General features: G+C 38.8%; 1 protein-coding gene across 1 annotated transcript in view; it reads left to right on the top strand.

The window, feature by feature from the left end:
* The window catches only part of LOC148821919 (titin-like), a 169,369-nt gene that overhangs the window by 141,974 nt on the left and 9,528 nt on the right, over positions 1–17,867 (top strand). The window contains exons 195-224 of the mRNA XM_088929988.1: positions 32–328; positions 578–1,165; positions 1,267–1,569; positions 1,685–1,981; positions 2,070–2,357; positions 2,525–2,824; positions 2,906–3,208; positions 3,321–3,626; positions 3,730–5,496; positions 5,614–5,907; positions 5,997–6,290; positions 7,361–7,660; positions 7,775–9,841; positions 9,933–10,235; positions 10,327–10,632; positions 10,737–11,027; positions 11,154–11,453; positions 11,548–11,853; positions 11,951–12,256; positions 12,510–12,791; positions 12,905–13,498; positions 13,600–13,887; positions 13,972–14,271; positions 14,505–14,807; positions 14,922–15,224; positions 15,337–15,921; positions 16,008–16,313; positions 16,412–16,711; positions 16,800–17,375; positions 17,505–17,810. Coding sequence (XP_088786114.1) covers positions 32–328; positions 578–1,165; positions 1,267–1,569; positions 1,685–1,981; positions 2,070–2,357; positions 2,525–2,824; positions 2,906–3,208; positions 3,321–3,626; positions 3,730–5,496; positions 5,614–5,907; positions 5,997–6,290; positions 7,361–7,660; positions 7,775–9,841; positions 9,933–10,235; positions 10,327–10,632; positions 10,737–11,027; positions 11,154–11,453; positions 11,548–11,853; positions 11,951–12,256; positions 12,510–12,791; positions 12,905–13,498; positions 13,600–13,887; positions 13,972–14,271; positions 14,505–14,807; positions 14,922–15,224; positions 15,337–15,921; positions 16,008–16,313; positions 16,412–16,711; positions 16,800–17,375; positions 17,505–17,810 — 13,359 coding nt within the window. The remainder of the gene's footprint in view (positions 1–31; positions 329–577; positions 1,166–1,266; positions 1,570–1,684; positions 1,982–2,069; positions 2,358–2,524; positions 2,825–2,905; positions 3,209–3,320; positions 3,627–3,729; positions 5,497–5,613; positions 5,908–5,996; positions 6,291–7,360; positions 7,661–7,774; positions 9,842–9,932; positions 10,236–10,326; positions 10,633–10,736; positions 11,028–11,153; positions 11,454–11,547; positions 11,854–11,950; positions 12,257–12,509; positions 12,792–12,904; positions 13,499–13,599; positions 13,888–13,971; positions 14,272–14,504; positions 14,808–14,921; positions 15,225–15,336; positions 15,922–16,007; positions 16,314–16,411; positions 16,712–16,799; positions 17,376–17,504; positions 17,811–17,867) is intronic.

Genomic DNA, 17,867 nt, shown 5'->3' with positions numbered 1-17,867 from the left:
ATTTCATGATGTTCACTTTTCTTTTTTTCAGAAAAACCAAGTCCACCAGAGAAGCTTGGGGTTATAGATGTTACAAAACACAGTGTTTCACTGTCTTGGAGTAAACCAGAACACGATGGAGGCAGCAGAATCACAAGTTACCAAGTTGATGCCCTTGAAAAAGGCCAGCAGAATTGGGTGAAGTGTGCAGTAGTGAAAACTACACATCACATTGTCTGTGGTCTTAAAGAAAGTGCTGAATATTTCTTCCGTGTGAGGGCTGAAAACCAGGCTGGTCTCAGTGATCCGAAGGAAATGCTGCTTCCAGTTGTTGTGAAAGATCAGCTTGGTAAGTTTCCTCACAACTAAGGAAGACACATTGAAAAAATGTATTGTCTGGTTCATTCCTTTTATTTTATAGAGCTTTAAACAGTACTAACTAGATATTAACTCTCCGATTTATTATTTCTATGGAAATTATTGTACCATATATTTAAAATGTTTGTTTAAAGATAGATTTGCAAGTTTGTTTTTTCACTATTCTTTTTATTCTTAACCTTTTCAGCCATGCAATCAATGTTTTTTTTTGCATTTCTAGAATCACCTGAAATTGATATGAAGAATTTCCCTCACAATACTGTCTATGTCAGAGCCGGTTCAAACCTTAAATTTGAAATTCCACTTTCTGGTAAACCCCTACCAAAAGTAACACTTTCAAAGGATAACCTTGCAGTGAAATCAACAATGAGATTCAACACAGAGACCACTGCTGACAGCATTATCATCAATCTCAAAGAAAGTATAGCAGCTGATGCTGGAAGATATGATATAACTGCCTCCAATTCAAGTGGAACAACAAAGTCATTTGTAAACATTGTGGTCTTAGATAGACCTGGTCCTCCAGTTGGCCCTGTTGAAATCAGTGATGTCACTGAAGACAGTGTGACCCTAAGATGGCAACCACCTGTATTTGATGGTGGAAGTCAAGTGACCAATTACATTGTACTCAAACGTGAAACAAGTACTGCTGCCTGGACAGAAGTGTCAGCAGCAGTTGCAAGAAGCATAATCAAAGTCATGAAGCTGACAACAGGAGAAGAGTATCAGTTCCGCATTAAGGCAGAGAACCGCTTTGGCATCAGTGATCACATTGATTCACAAAATGTCACCGTGAAACTCCCATACAGTAAGTATTTTTCTTATATATTTTTGCATTGATGAATATAAAATTCACATTGTTAACATACAGTACTTATTTTTTATTATTTTTTATTTTATTTACTTTAGCAATGCCTGGCCCACCATCAACACCTTGGGTTACTATGGTCACAAGGGAGAGCATCACTGTCTGCTGGCATGAACCTGTGTCAGATGGAGGAAACCATGTATTTGGATATCACTTGCAGATGAAAGATAGAAATAGCATTCTGTGGCAGAAGGTTAACAAGACTGTCATTCGTGCAACCCACTTCAAAGTGACTAATATCAGTGCTGGTCTAATCTATGAGTTCCGAGTTCTGGCAGAAAATTCTGCTGGTATTGGCAAAGTCAGCAAAACATCTGACCCAGTGCTTGCAATTGATGCTTGCGGTAAATATATTTGTTTTTTGTATTTAAATTGGGAATTTTATTTGTCATTGTTTTTTATCACTTTTGTATTATGCTAGGACATGTTTTATAACTACTAATGTATTACGTATTTCAGAGCCTCCAACAAATGTACATGTGACAGATATCACAAAGAACTCCATAAGCCTGGCTTGGCAGAAGCCTCCTTATGATGGTGGAAGCAAGATCACAGGATACATTGTTGAGAAGAGAGATGCACCAAATGGAAGATGGACAAAAGCTAGCTTTACAAATGTCATAGAAACCAATTTCGCTGTGTCAGGATTGACCCAAGATGGAAAATATGAATTCAGAGTTTTTGCAAAGAATGCAATTGGCTCTATCAGTAATCCATCTCTGATTGCAGGACCTGTCACATGTGTTGATACATTTGGTAAGTTTTATTTCATCTACATGTAAAAGGGAAATAAAATCAATGTTGGTTTTTGTAATTACATTATAATTGTATCATTGTCTTTTAGGTGCTCCTGAAATTGACTTGCCACCGGAGTATTTAGATGTTGTAAAATACAAAGCTGGAGCATCAGTGAAAATTCAGGTTGGAATTATTGCCAAACCCCTGCCAACAATTGAATGGTATAAGGATGGAAAGGAACTAGAAACAAGTGCTCAAGTGTCAATTGAAAATACCACGGACTCCTCTGCCATCATTATTAAGGATGCTGCACGTAACAACAGCGGAAGTTATGAGCTCAGACTTAAGAATTCAATGGGCTCAAAATCAGCTACTATTAAAGTACAGATTCTCGGTATGTTTTATGTGGTTTGTATTTTTGGCATTGTATTACATTTGTTAAAAACAGATATTTCTGAAAGTTGCTTTACAGAAGGAATTTATATAATGTAACCTTGATATGAGATTATTACCATAACTTATTATTTTAAGTCACATTATATTATATATTTTTATTAACAGATAAACCTGGACCTCCTATTGGACCTATTCAATTTAAAACAGTCACTGCTGAGAAGATCACAATAATGTGGGATCCTCCTACAGATGAGGGTGGTGCTCCTGTCACCCATTATATTGTGGAAAAACGTGAAACAAGCAGAGTTGTCTGGTCCCTCATATCAGAAAAACTGCAAGAGAGCCTTGTCTCTGTACAGAAGCTTATAAGAGGCAATGAATATGTCTTCCGTGTCAGAGGTGTTAATAAGTATGGAGTTGGAGAGCCTCTGGAATCTGAGCCTGTTGTTGCCAAGAATGCTTTTGGTAAGTGAATGCAAATGATAAAAAAGACACTTTATTCTTTTTACTCATGAAACAGTTTCTTACTATGTTTATTTATTTTAGTCACTCCTGGACAGCCCAGCACACCTGAAGTCACAATGATAACCAAGTCTTCAATGACTGTGGTCTGGGAAAGGCCAACTGTTGATGGTGGCAGTGATATTAGAGGTTATTATCTGGAAAAACGTGAGAAAAAGAGCTTACGTTGGTTCAAGGTTATTAAAGATTCCATCCGTGATACTAGACAGAAAGTATCAAACTTGACAGAAGGAAATGAATACCAGTTCCGTGTCTGTGCTATCAATGCAGCTGGAGAAGGTCCCTTCTCTACTGCATCTGATTTCTACAAAGCTGCTGATCCAGTTGGTAAGCATTCTTCTTTTCTTTATCATACTCTCTTTCTGTCCTTATGTTTCTTTAAAGATGTGCCTTGTACCTTTAAAAATTACCTGAACTTTTCAAATTGCTCTTCCTTCAGATCCTCCAAGTGAACCAACCAAACTTAAAGTTGTTGACTCAACTAAATCATCCATTACTCTTGGATGGCTCAAGCCTGTGTATGATGGAGGCAGTGAGGTTACCAGTTATATAGTTGAAAAGAGGGAAGGTGAAGAAACGGAATGGACTGTGGTTAGCTCAAAGGGTGAAGTCAGAACAACAGAGTTTGTTGTGTCTCACCTCAAACCTGGGGTCAACTACTTCTTCTGTGTGTCTGCTGTAAACTGTGCTGGAAAGGGAAACCCAATTGAAATGACAGAACCTGTGCAAGCTAAGGATATTCTTGGTATGTATTCAACAACCATGTGACAGTTTCTTTACTTTTACTAAAAGTGTTTTTCATAACATTGTCAGAAGCTAATAATTTGTTTTTGCTTTACTTTTTACAGAGGAGGCAGAGATTGATCTCGATGTTGCCCTGAGAACACAATACACAGTTAAAGCAGGCCAAGATGTAGAGATCATGATTCCATTTAAAGGCAGACCTGCTCCAAATGTCACCTGGAGAAAGGAAGAGAAGAACATCAGCAGTGATCCAAGATACAACATCCACAATACAGAATCATCTACATTACTTACCATCCCACAGGTCACTCGAGATGAGACTGGGAAATATGTTCTTCAGATTGAAAATGGAGTAGGAGAGCCTAAATCATCATTTGTGAATGTGAAAGTGCTTGATACACCAGGCGCCTGCCAAAAACTGCAGGTCAAGAATGTCACTCGTGGTAATGTAACTTTAGTATGGGAACCACCTCTTGTCAATGGTGGTGCAGAAGTTACCAACTACATTATTGAAAAGAGAGATGCTACAAAGAGAGCCTATTCAAGTGTAACAACTAAATGTTCTAATACCACATTTAAAGTTACTGACCTCTCTGAGAAGACTTCCTTCTTCTTCCGTGTGATGGCAGAAAATGAAAATGGAGTAGGTGAACCATGTGAGACAGCAGAACCAGTTAAAGCTACTGAGGTGCCAGGCCCAGTCAAAGATCTTTCAATGAAGGACTCAACCAAAACATCTGTGACATTACAGTGGAACAAGCCCGATTATGATGGTGGCAGCATCATCACAGAATACATAATTGAAAAGAAACTTAAAAATGAGCAAGAGTGGTCAATTGCAGGCACTACCAAAGCCTGTGAGTTTGAGGCTACTAAACTGAAAGAACTCGCAGAGATGGACTTCAGAGTATTTGCCAAGAATGAGAAAGGAAAAAGTGACTTTGCCCAAGTTGGACCAATCACCGTAAAGGACTATATTATTCCACCTGATGCAAACCTGTCAGACATCCCAGGAGGACAAATTAGTGTGCGCATTGGACATAATGTTCATGTAGAGATACCATATAAGGGAAAACCAAGGCCAACTGTGCAGTGGCTGAAAGACAATCTTCCTCTGAAAGAAAGTGAACAGATTCGCTTCAAGAAAACAGAAAACAAAGTGTCTTTGACAATTAAAAATGCAAGAAAAGATAATTCAGGCAAATATACTTTAGTTCTTGATAACAATGTCTGCAGAAAGTCATTCAGTTTTCAAGTTAACACCCTTGGTCCACCATCTAAGCCAAAAGGTCCCATTCGATTTGATGAAATCAGAGCTGAGAGTATAATTATATCTTGGGATGTGCCTGAGGAGGATGGAGGTGGAGAAATTACATGCTACAGTGTAGAGAAGCGTGAGACTTCCCAAACAGCTTGGAAGATGGTTTGTTCAAGTGTGGCCAGAGCAACATTTAAGATCCCTAACTTAATCAAAGGAACAGAATACCAATTCAGAGTGCGTGCAGAAAACAGATATGGAGTAAGTGAGGCCCTTGTTTCACATGATGTAATTGCAAAACATCAGTACCGTCCACCAGGTCCACCAGGAAAGCCAGTGGTGTACAATGTTACTTGTGATGGCATGTCAATTCAATGGGATGCACCATTGTACGATGGAGGCTCAGAGGTTACTGGATTCTATGTGGAGAAGAAGGAAAGAAATAGTATTCTCTGGCAGAAAATAAATACTTCACCTATATCTGGAAGAGACTACAGAATTACTGGTCTAATTGAAGGTCTGGAATATCAATTCAGAGTATATGCAGAGAATAATGCTGGTCTGAGCCCTTGCAGTGAGCCTAGCAAACACACCTTGGCTGTCTCTCCAGTTGGTAAGAATTTTACATCTATTTATCTGCATTTGGAAAAGCATTCTAGTTTCTAATTTCTTAGAGATTTTTGTTTCAGTTGTGTAACAATAATGTATAAAATATTGTTACTTATTTTAGATCCTCCTGGTACACCTGACTACATTGATGTAACAAGGGACTCTGTCACACTTAAATGGGAACCTCCTTTGCGTGATGGAGGCAGCAAAATTGTTGCCTACAGCGTGGAAAAACGTCAAGGAAAAGGACGCTGGCTGAGATGCAACTTCACCGATATTACTGAATGCCAGTACACAGTGTCTGGTCTTGCATCTGGTGACCGCTTTGAATTTAGAGTGATTGCCAGAAATGCAGTTGGCACAGTTAGTCCACCTTCACAGTCCTCTGGATACATCATGACTAGAGATGAAAGCAGTAAGTATTTGACATGGAAGTTTGTCTTTGTGAATGCTCAGAATGATCTACAGTCAAACTTGAATAAAATGTTTTTCTCTCTTTTATAGTTCCTCCATCGATTGAATTTGGTGCAGAACACTTTGAAGGTCTCACAGTCAAAGCAGGAGAGAGTATTAGGCTTAAAGTCCTTATCAAGGGTCGACCAGTTCCTCAAGTAACTTGGCTCAAGGATGGAAAAGAAATTGATAAGAAGACAATGGTTGATATTGACATTAAAACAGTCATTGGATCAAGCAGCCTCTTTATCAGAGATGCTGATCGTAATCACCGGGGTATATATAGTGTTGAAGCCAAGAATTCCTCTGGAACCAAGAAAGCAGATATTAATGTCAGAGTACAAGGTGTGTATTTGTGTATTTGTATTAACATACACTGCTGTACAAATCTGTAGACACTTTAGGCAATGTGGTTGTAATATATACATAAAATAAGCATAAAAAATGTATTTAATGACTATACAAGTGCTTTCTATTATTATAACTACTATTATAACAATTTTGGATGTGGAAAATGTATGTAAAAAAATTAACAGGCTTTAATTCACATTAATCACAATCTTCAAAACCATAAGGTAAACTACACATGAGCAGCCAATATTAAGTGTTGTAATTGCAAATCCATCATATTATCCAGTCAAATTCTAATTTCTTATTGACCCATTGTCAAGAGCTCCACATCTTGTGCATAATTTTTTCTTTTGTACTCAGCGATAAAGATAAATGGCTACTTCTTTACCACAAATCATATAATGTATCAAGAATAATTATTGGTACTACAACATCCATCTAAAATTTCAGTAGATGGTTACCATAGAATTATGTTTCTCTATTAAGAAGGATAAAAATTTATGTAACTTCTGGTTGTTAGGAATCGTTTTTTGTGGTTTCTACAAGCTGAGCAGTTTATTCTCCTTGGTGCTAATTGATACCAGGACCTGTTCTACTTGCCTCTTGAGATTTGTTTTCTGCAATCAGGCTTTGGTTTCAAAGGTGCTTAGCTAAAGTGTGTTATTTACAGCAGCATGAACATAAAGAACTTGAAGTCCCTCCTTAGCTGGCTACAGATAGGCCCCTTTACTTCTGACTTAAACACTCTAAATTAGTAAAATGTTAGACACTAATTTTTCCTTCAGTTGAAATGCAATTGGGTAAAAACTAATTAATATTGGCTTTCAATTAGAAAACCCATTCAAATTTATAAGAGCAGGAAGCACATTTAAATACTGAAATCAGTTATGCTGCAACTACAGAATTCATCTAGAGCATATACTAGATAGTGGAGAATTCCCAAATAACAATAAACAGTATTAGCCTTTTACACATCATAGTATATACAGTATAATAAACAAGTAAAAATATAAATATTTCAAATTACGTTGATTTTCATGATCATCTGATTATGTTTTTTTTAGATACACCTGGACCACCTGCTGGACCCTTGCGTTTCACTAACATTACTGGAGAAAAGGCCACTCTGTACTGGAATCCTCCTGACAATGATGGCTGTGCTGCAATCAGCCACTATGTGATTGAAAAACGTGAAACATCCAGAATTTCTTGGGCACTTGTTAATGACAAGTGTGAAGCCTGCTCATTTACTGCCACAAAGCTGATTAAGGGCAATGAATACCAGTTCCGTGTCTGTGCAGTGAATAAGTTTGGTGTTGGCAGACCACTGGAATCAGAATCTATTGTTGCACAAATCCAATTCAGTAAGTTTTTTTTCATGTTTAGTTATTTGCTTGAAAACTGAATTACATGTATCAATTAATAACAAAACATATTTCTATATATATGTTTTTTTTAATATTGCTACTTTTTTGCAGCTGTACCAGAGGCTCCTGGCACTCCTGATGCAACCCATGTCACTGGAGACAGCATTACACTTTCTTGGACAAGACCAAGAAGTGATGGTGGAAATGAAATTAAACATTACATTCTTGAAAGACGTGAAAAGAAGAGCATGCGATGGGTGAAAGTATCTTCTAAGAGGCCAATAACTGAAGCCAGATACAGAGTAACTGGGCTGACTGAAGGAAATGAATATGAGTTCCATGTCATGGCTGAAAATGATGCTGGAATTGGACCATGTAGTTCAACATCAAGACTCATCAAATGTAGAGAACCAACCAGTGCACCAAGTGCTCCAACTGTGGTAAAGGTAACTGACACTACAAAGACATCAGTCAGCTTGGAATGGACCACACCTGTCTTTGATGGTGGAATGGAAATAATTGGATATGTCATTGAAATGTGCAAAGCCAGTCTTGAAGAATGGCATAAAGTCAATCTTGAAACTTGTATCAACACTAAATATACTGCAACGGAATTAGAACCTGGTGAAGAATATAAATTCCGTGTGTGTGCACTTAATGGTGTTGGAAAAGGAGAGTACTGTGAAATTCCTAATCCTGTTCAGACTGTAGACAGGCTGACATCACCAGAGATTGACATTGATGCCAGTTTCAAACAGACTCACATTGTGAAATCAGGCAGTACCATTCTTCTTCGTATCGCTTTCAAAGGAAAACCTGTTCCTGTGGCTACCTGGACCAAGGGAGATGGAGAACTTGGTGTCAGGGCAGATGTTCACACAACAGACACCCACAGTACACTTACAATTGAAGACTGCAATAGGTATGATGCTGGAAAATACACCCTCACTTTAGAGAACAACAGTGGAAGCAAATCTATTACTTTCACAGTGAAGGTACAAGATACCCCAGGACCACCAGGTCCAATTACCTTTAAGGATGTGACAAGAGGATCTTTGACTTTGATGTGGGATGCCCCAGCTAATGATGGAGGTGCTCGTATCAATCATTATATTGTTGAAAAACGGGAGGCTAGCCGTCGTAGTTGGCAAGAAGTCAGTGGGAAATGCACACGTCAAATCCTCAGAGTTTCTTACCTTGCAGAAGGTGTGGCATATTTCTTCCGGGTTACTGCAGAGAACCAATATGGCCCAGGTGAACCATATGAAATGCCAGATCCAATTGTTGCAACTGAAGAACCCGCTCCTCCTAAGAGACTGGATATTATTGATACAACCAAATCTTCTGCCACTTTGGCCTGGTTGAAACCTGAACATGATGGTGGAAGTCGCATCACAGGCTATGTTGTTGAAACTAAACAAAAGGGATCAGATCACTGGGTCATTGGTGGCCACACTAAAGCTCTGAATATAGTGATTGAAGGCTTGATAGAGAACACAGAATATGAATTCCGTGTCAAAGCTAAAAATGATGCTGGCTTCAGTGAACCAAGAGAATCTTTCTCATCTGTAATTATTAAGGAGCCACAAATTGAACCTACTGCAGATCTTAGTGGAATTACAAACCAGCTTATTACTTGCAAAGCTGGAAGTACATTCACAATTGATATTCCTATTAGTGGACGTCCAGTTCCTAAGGTAACTTGGAAACTTGAAGAAATGAGACTAAAAGAAACAGACAGAGTCAACATCAAGACCACAAAAGACAGAACCGCCTTGACTGTAAAAGACACCATGAGATTCGACTCTGGCAAATATTATCTCATCCTTGAAAATGTTGCAGGAGTCAGAACCTTCACTGTTACTGTTAATGTTATTGGCAGACCAGGTCAAGCCACTGGTCCTGTTGAAGTTTCATCAATCTCTTCAGAATCCTGTGTATTGACTTGGAAAGAACCAGAAGATGATGGTGGAACTGAAATAACTAACTATATTGTGGAGAAGCGTGAGTCTGGATCAACAACTTGGCAGCTTGTAAACTCCAGTGTTAAGCGAACACAGATCAAAGTCACGCATCTCACCAAGTACATGGAATACACATTCCGTGTCTGTGCTGAAAACAGATTTGGAGTAAGCAAGCCTATTGAATCTCCTCCTATTGTCGCTGAACATCCATTTGGTGGGTATCATTTTATTTGTTATATTATTTTAGGATAAATGAATTTATGAAAAAGTATTTGTATATAACTCTGATTTTTGTTTCCCTAAAGTTCCACCAAGTTCACCAACAAGACCTGAAGTATTCTTTGTCTCGGCAAATGCTATGTCCATTCGCTGGGAGGAACCATACCATGATGGTGGCAGCAAGGTTACAGGATATTGGATAGAAAAGAAGGAACGCAACACCATTCTTTGGGTGAAGGAGAACAAGATTCCATGCTTTGAATGTCACTATAAAGTATCGACTCTTGTAGAAGGCTTAGAGTACCAATTCAGGGTATACGCAATGAACGCTGCTGGGCTGAGCAAAGCTAGTGAAGCTTCAAGACCAATGATAGCTCAGAATCCAGTTGGTAAGTATTACATTAGTTGGAAACCAATTTCCTTTGAAAACACAGCCTATCTTTGGCTATAAGTAAACATTCTCTCATTTTTCACATTTAGATCCACCAGGCAAACCAGAGGTTACAGATGTGACAAGGTCCACAGTATCACTGAAATGGTCTGTGCCATTCAGTGACGGTGGAAGCAAGATTGTGGGATACATTGTGGAACGCAAGCCATACAGTGAAACTGGAGATGGACGCTGGCTAAAGTGTAACTACACAACAGTTACAGAAACAAACTTCACTGTAACAGCATTGGGTGAGGGAGAAGTGTATGAATTCCGTGTTATTGCAAAGAATGCAGCTGGAGTACACAGTGCACCTTCGGAATCAACAGGAGCTATCACATGCAAAGATGAATACAGTAAGATATTTTTATATATTATTTGTATGATATTTAATTTCAAACATTTGTTCTCACTTAGTTTATAATGTATTGTTTTAATGATGTCATTTTCAACCTTTTAGCACCTCCTAAAGCAGAGCTTGACAGCAAACTTATAGGAGAGATCATCACCATCAGAGCTGGATCAGATCTTGTTCTAGATGCTTCTGTTGGAGGCAAACCTGATCCCAAAGTCTTCTGGTCCAAAGGCGAGAGAGAGCTTGAGCTTTGTGAAAAGATCTCCTTGCAATACACCAACAAACGTGCTATGGCAATAATCAAATTCTGTGATAGAAATGACAGTGGAAGATACATACTAACAGTAAAGAATGCCAGTGGAGTAAAGACTGCTTCCGTCAATGTCAAAGTTCTAGGTAAGTATAGAAATAAATATGGTGAATTACTTGTCAGTTCTTATGCTTATGGTTTCTAAATGAAATGTGGCTTGATTCTTTTTCTGGAAAAATAACACCTGAACCTTTTTTTTCTCATTTCATTAGATACACCTGGACCTTGTGATGATAAGATTACCATAAGTAGAGTGACGGAAGAAAAATGCACATTGTCCTGGAAAATACCATCCGAGGATGGTGGAGCTCCAGTTACTCATTATATTGTTGAGAGACGTGAAACTAGCAGACTTAACTGGGTGATAGCAGAAGCAGAGTGCAAGACCCTGTCATGTGTTGTTACAAGACTGATAAAGAACAATGAATACATCTTCCGTGTCAGAGGTGTAAACAAGTATGGGCCTGGTGTGCCACTGGAATCTGAACCGATTATTGCCAGAAACGCATTCAGTAAGTTCTATATTTGTTCCTGAAATAGTCCATGTTAGTTAATATGAATTTTCTATAATGAAGTATGAAATTAAATTGTCTTTTGTTTTCACAGCAATACCATCTTCACCTGGAGCACCAGAAATAACTGGTGTTGGAAAAGAACATGTCATTATTGAGTGGCTGAAGCCAGAAACAGATGGTGGCAGTCAAATTAGCAACTATCTTGTTGATAAGCGTGAAAAGAAGAGTGTAAGGTGGACTAGAGTCAACAAAGAATATACTGTCTATGACACAAGACTAAAAATTACTGGTCTATTGGAAGGTAGTGACTACCAGTTCCGTGTAACTGCTGTTAATGCAGCAGGTAACAGTGAACCAAGTGAAGCATCCTTATATGCATGCTGCAGAGAACCAACATGTAAGTCACACTTTCAGCATTACTCAAAATCTATCAGCTCAACTGAAACATGAAAGAAAACAAAATATGAATTACTTTCTGATTTGATTTGTTTCAGATACTCCAGCTGCACCCTCAATCCCACGTGTCGTAGATACTACAAAACATAGCATTAGCCTTGCATGGACAAGACCTATGTATGATGGTGGTGCTGATGTGATTGGATATATTCTTGAAATGAAAGAAGAAGGAACAGATCAGTGGTACAGGCCTCATACCACTTCAACCTTGAGGAATGCAGAATACACTGCGACCACTCTTGTGAGCAGTAAGAAGTACTGCTTCAGAGTGGCAGCAGTTAATGTGAATGGAACTGGTGAATTCAGTGAGGCATGTGCTGAAATTGAGCCAATTGAAAGAATTGGTAAGTGGTTGAGCTACATTAATTTGGTTAGATTATGTCACTTTTGGACTTTTATTATAATAAAATACTAATTTGTTTGCAAAGGAACAGGTAAAGATTTATTCCATGCTGAAAGCAAAAAAGAGACATGTTTCTGTCTCTGTGTCTCTTATCTTTTCCTTTCAGCATGAGATAAACCTTTACCTGTTCCTTTGCAGTCTATGCATGCTGATGCAGGTGCATACTTGAACTTTTACTGTATTTGTTTACCCAGAACCACCAGATTTGGAGATTGCAGATGATCTGAAAAAGACTGTTACTTTGAGAGCTGGAAATTCTCTGCGCCTCATGATCTCTGTGTCTGGAAGGCCTACTCCAATTATCAACTGGAGTAAACCTGGTGTGGATCTCACAAGTCGAGGATTTATTGACACAACTGACAGTTACACAATTCTCACAATTGACAAAGTAAACCGCTATGATGCTGGTAAATATACAGTTGAGGCCGAGAACCAATCTGGCAAGAAAGCAGCCACAATTCTTGTCAAGATATATGGTAAGCTTTGATATAATCTTTATCAGTTGAGTTTATATACTGTATTATATTTTTTTAAACCAATTCATTGTTTTTTGCTGATATGCACCTAAAACAATGGTTTCATTTTTTAGATACCCCTGGACCTCCTGCAGCTGTTAGAGTTAAAGAAATTACTAAAGAATCAGCGGTTATTACATGGGATGTTCCAAGTGTTGATGGTGGAGCTCCTGTGAATAACTATATCATCGAGCGACGTGAAGCATCTATGAGAGCCTACAAGACAGTAACAGTTAAATGCAGCAAGACCTTTTATAGAATTACTGGCCTGGCAGAAGGAATGCTGTATTACTTCAGAGTTTTGCCAGAAAATATCTATGGTATAGGTGAACCACGCGAAACTAGTGATGCTGTTCTGGTATCTGATGTTCCTATGGTTCCACAAACTCTGAATATTGTGGATGTAACCAAGACTACAGTGACCTTGGCTTGGGAGAAACCACTTCATGATGGTGGCAGCAGACTTACCGGCTATCTCATTGAAGCTTGCAAGCCTGGCACAGACAGATGGATGAAGGTTGCCAATGTTAAACCAACAGTCCTTGAACACACCATTGTTTCCCTGAATGAAAATGAGCAATACCTGTTTAGAGTCAGAGCAACAAACACAAAGGGTGCTAGTGAGCCAAGAGAGATTGTCACAGCTGTTACTGTACAAGAACAAAGAGGTATTTAAAATACTATAGCTGTATGTTGTCTGCATGTTATTTCAAATTTAATGTATCTAAAGAATTTATTTCTGATCCTATTTCTTGCTTTCTGTTTCTAGTAATGCCTAAAATTGATCTGGCTGGCATTCCTCAAAAGACTGTTAATGTACCAGCGGGCCGACCCATTGAACTACACATCCCAATAATTGGACGACCTCCTCCTGTTTGCACGTGGTACTTTGGTGGCTCTAAGATCAAAGAAATTGATCGGGTCAAGATTGAAACAACTGGAAAATACACCAAACTGACCGTGCGTGAAACCACAATTGATGACACTGGAGACTATATGCTTGAAGTGAAGAATGTCACAGGATGTACCATGGAAACCATCAAAGTGGTCATTCTTGGTAAGAATCTAGAAAAGAAGTACTTACTGCATCTTTACTAAGAGCTTCTAAATGCTTAATTTATTGCTTTTTGTCTAAAAATAGATAAACCAGGGGAGCCTACAGGACCTATAAGGATAGATGAAGTGGATGCAACATCTGTCTCTATTAGCTGGGATCCACCTGAGAAAGATGGAGGTGCAACAATCAGTGGTTATGTTGTTGAACAGCGTGATGCCCATCGTCCAGGATGGCTTCCTGTATCTGAATCTGTCACAAGACCTATGTTCAAGTTCACCAGACTGACTGAAGGAACGGAATATGTATTCCGTGTTGCTGCTACAAACCGCTTTGGAATTGGTTCTTTCTTGCAGTCTGAAATTGTAGAGTGCAAGAGTGCTAAGAGTAAGTTTTTTTTGTATGATTGTATGCGTTGTGCTTTTTCTTTGGTTTTTTTTTATTTACTTTGCTGTTACAGCATGAGCATCTAAACTAATTCATCATTTTGAATGAATGTTCTCAATTCACTTACATGGTTAAGTGATTGTTATTATTAATAATAATTCTTACTTCGGTCCAAATATATTTTTAAAATTTTTGTAGAAAAGCAAATATAAAGTTGTATTTTCTTTTAATAGCCATTCCAGGGCCTCCTGGCACACCAGACATATTTGATATTTCCCGTGATGGAATGACAATTACCTGGCACCCACCAGATGAAGATGGAGGCTCTCAGGTGACAGGATATATCATTGAACGTAAAGAGGTTAGATCTGATAGATGGGTCCGTGCTAATAAGAATCCCGTGACAATGACACGATACAGATCCACTGGGTTGATTGAAGGCCTGGAGTATGAGCACAGAGTTACAGCCATCAATTCAAGAGGCATTGGTAAACCCAGTCGTCCTTCTAAACCTGCAGTAGCTATGGATCCTATTGGTATGTATTTTTTTCTTTTTCAAATAAACTACGGATTAAATGTATAATAAATAGCCATTTGCACAGCATGAGAATTGAACCATACTTTTTTATTTTTTTAAATATTTCAAATAGACCCACCAGGAAAGCCACAGAACCCAAGGGTTACTGATACAACAAGGACATCAGTTTCTCTTGCCTGGAGTCCACCTGATGAAGAAGGAGGCTCAAAGGTTACTGGATATCTTATTGAAATGCAGAAGGTTGATCAATATGAATGGACAAAATGCAACACAACCCCGACAAAGATCTGTGAATATACTCTGACCCATATGCCACAGGGAGCTGAATACAGGTTCCACATCTTAGCATGTAATGCTGGAGGACCTGGTGAGCCTGCTGAGGTCCCAGGAACAGTAAAAGTTACAGAAATGCTGGGTAAGGCACATTATATAATTGTAAAACAAAGATTCCTTATTCATGTTATCCATATACAGTTCATATTCCTTAAAATGTATTATTGACTGGAATTCTGCTTAATTTCTTTCAGCATATCCTGATTATGAGCTGGATCCAAAATACCAGGAAGGCCTTGTTGTTAGACAGGGTGGAGTCATCAGGCTGTCTGTGCCTATCAAAGGCAAACCTATACCAATCTGCAAATGGACAAAGGAAGGTCGGGATATTTCTCACAGAGCCATGATTGCCACCTCTGAAACACACACTGAGCTTGTAATTAAGGAAGCTGACAGAGATGACTCTGGCACTTATGATCTTGTGCTGGAGAATAAGTGTGGGAAAAAGGCAGTGTATATCAAGGTTAAAGTCATTGGACGTCCAGATCCACCAGAAGGTCCACTTGAGTTTGATGACATCCAGGCTCGCTCTGTAAGAGTGAGTTGGAGAGCACCTGCTGATGATGGTGGCTCGGATATTCTTGGTTACATTGTTGAGAGAAGAGAAGTTCCCAAGGCCGCCTGGTATACTGTGGATGCTAGAGTTAAAGAGACATCTCTGGTCGTCAAGGGCCTGAAAGAAAATGTTGAGTACCACTTCAAGGTGACAGCAGAAAACCAGTTTGGCACTAGCAGGTCCTTAAAATCAGAAGAAGCTGTCATACCAAAAACACCTCTCTGTAAGTATTTTCTTTGTATGTCATATTTGATTTTACTGAACCATATTTAAAGTCCATGGCTGAATTCATTTTTCATCCATCCACAGGCCCTCCAGAGCCACCCAGCAATCCACCAGAGATACTGGATGTTACAAAGAGCACTGTCAGTCTATCATGGTCCAGACCTAAGGATGATGGTGGCTCTCGTGTAACTGGTTATTACATTGATCGAAAAGAGACATCCACTGATAAATGGGTCCGTCATAATAAAACACACATCACTACTACCATGTATACTCTAACTGGACTTGTGCCTGATGCAGAATATCAGTTCCGTGTCATAGCCCAAAATGATATTGGTCTAAGTGAGCCAGGCCCTTCATCTGATCCGGTTATATGCAAAGATCCATTTGGTGAGTAAAATGTGATTGTGTAACACGATATCCATCCTGTAATTAGAAATTTGGCACTTGTTTCAGCAATAACTATGATGTCTCTCTTGTTTCTTTAGATAAACCAAGCCAGCCAGGCGAGATTGATGTAATTTCTGTCACCAAGGATAGTATAACCATACATTGGGAACGTCCTGAATGTGATGGAGGCAAAGAGATTCTAGGATACTGGGTTGAATATCGCCAGTCTGGTGACAGTGCATGGAAGAAATGCAATAAAGAACGTGTGAAAGACAGGCAGTTTACCATGGGCGGTCTCCTTGAGGCCACAGAGTATGAATTCAGAATACTTGCTGAGAATGAAACTGGAATCAGCAGACCTCGCAGAACAGCTATGACAATTAAAACTAAATTGACTGGTATGTATAACATAAAATATTTATATTAAGGTGGCAAGCAATATGACGTCCTGAATGAACTCATACATCTGGCTTATTTTTTTAACAGCTGGAGAAGCACCATCTCTCAGGAAGGAAATGGAGGATGTTACCACTAAACTTGGAGAACCAGCTACTCTGAAATGCCAGATTATTGGTAGACCTCTTCCTGAAATTAAGTGGTACAGATATGGCAAGGAGCTAATACAAAGTCGTAAATACAAAATGAGCTCTGATGGCCGCAACCATTCACTAACTGTGGTAACAGATGAACAAGAAGATGAAGGCTTATATACTTGCAGAGCAATCAATGATGCTGGAGAAATTGAGACCAGCGGAAAACTCTTCCTACAGGCTGCCCCTCAGTTCCATCCTGGATTCCCATTGAAAGAGAAATACTATGCAGGATGTGGAACAAGCCTTCGTCTACATGTTGTGTACATTGGACGTCCAGTACCTCAGATCTTATGGTTCTATGCAAAGAAGCCTTTGCAGCCATCTGAGAATGTGATTATTGAAAACACTGAGCACTACACTCATCTAGTGATTAGGAATGTGCAGCGGAAGACGAATGCTGGAAAATACAAAGTCCAAATCAGCAACACCCTTGGAACAGTTAGCACTGTTCTCAATGTTGAAATACAAGGTAAATCTTCTTAAAGACTTTGACTGTGTTAATCATATAACTATGGGAAATATCTGTTATAGAAAACAAATGGATTTTTTCTGTGTTTAAAAATAAGTATATAATTCATTTTTTATTGTTTCTAAATAGATAAACCAGCTATACCTGAAGGACCAGTGGTTGTTGATGCCCTGTTAAAGAACTCTGTGGTAATTAGCTGGAAACCTCCAGCAGATGATGGTGGAGCATTGATTACAAATTATATTGTTGAGAAACGTGAAGCAAAGGAAGGTGAACAATGGCACCTGGTATCTTCTTCAATTTCTGGAACTTCCTGTAGAATTGTAAACCTTACTGAAAGTGCTGGCTATTACTTCCGAGTTTCAGCTCAGAACCAATACGGCACAAGTGAACCACTGGAGATTCCTTCTGTTGTCATCATTAAGAGTCCATTTGGTAAGTTTTTTGCAAAGAAAAATTATATTTATGTATTGATATAATTACATGTTTACA

This window comes from Atractosteus spatula, chromosome 13 (genome assembly GCF_055471065.1).
Source record: "Atractosteus spatula isolate fAtrSpa1 chromosome 13, fAtrSpa1.hap1, whole genome shotgun sequence".
Classification (NCBI taxonomy): Eukaryota; Metazoa; Chordata; class Actinopteri; order Semionotiformes; family Lepisosteidae; genus Atractosteus; species Atractosteus spatula.
This window is presented reverse-complemented; position numbering and strand designations above follow the sequence as displayed.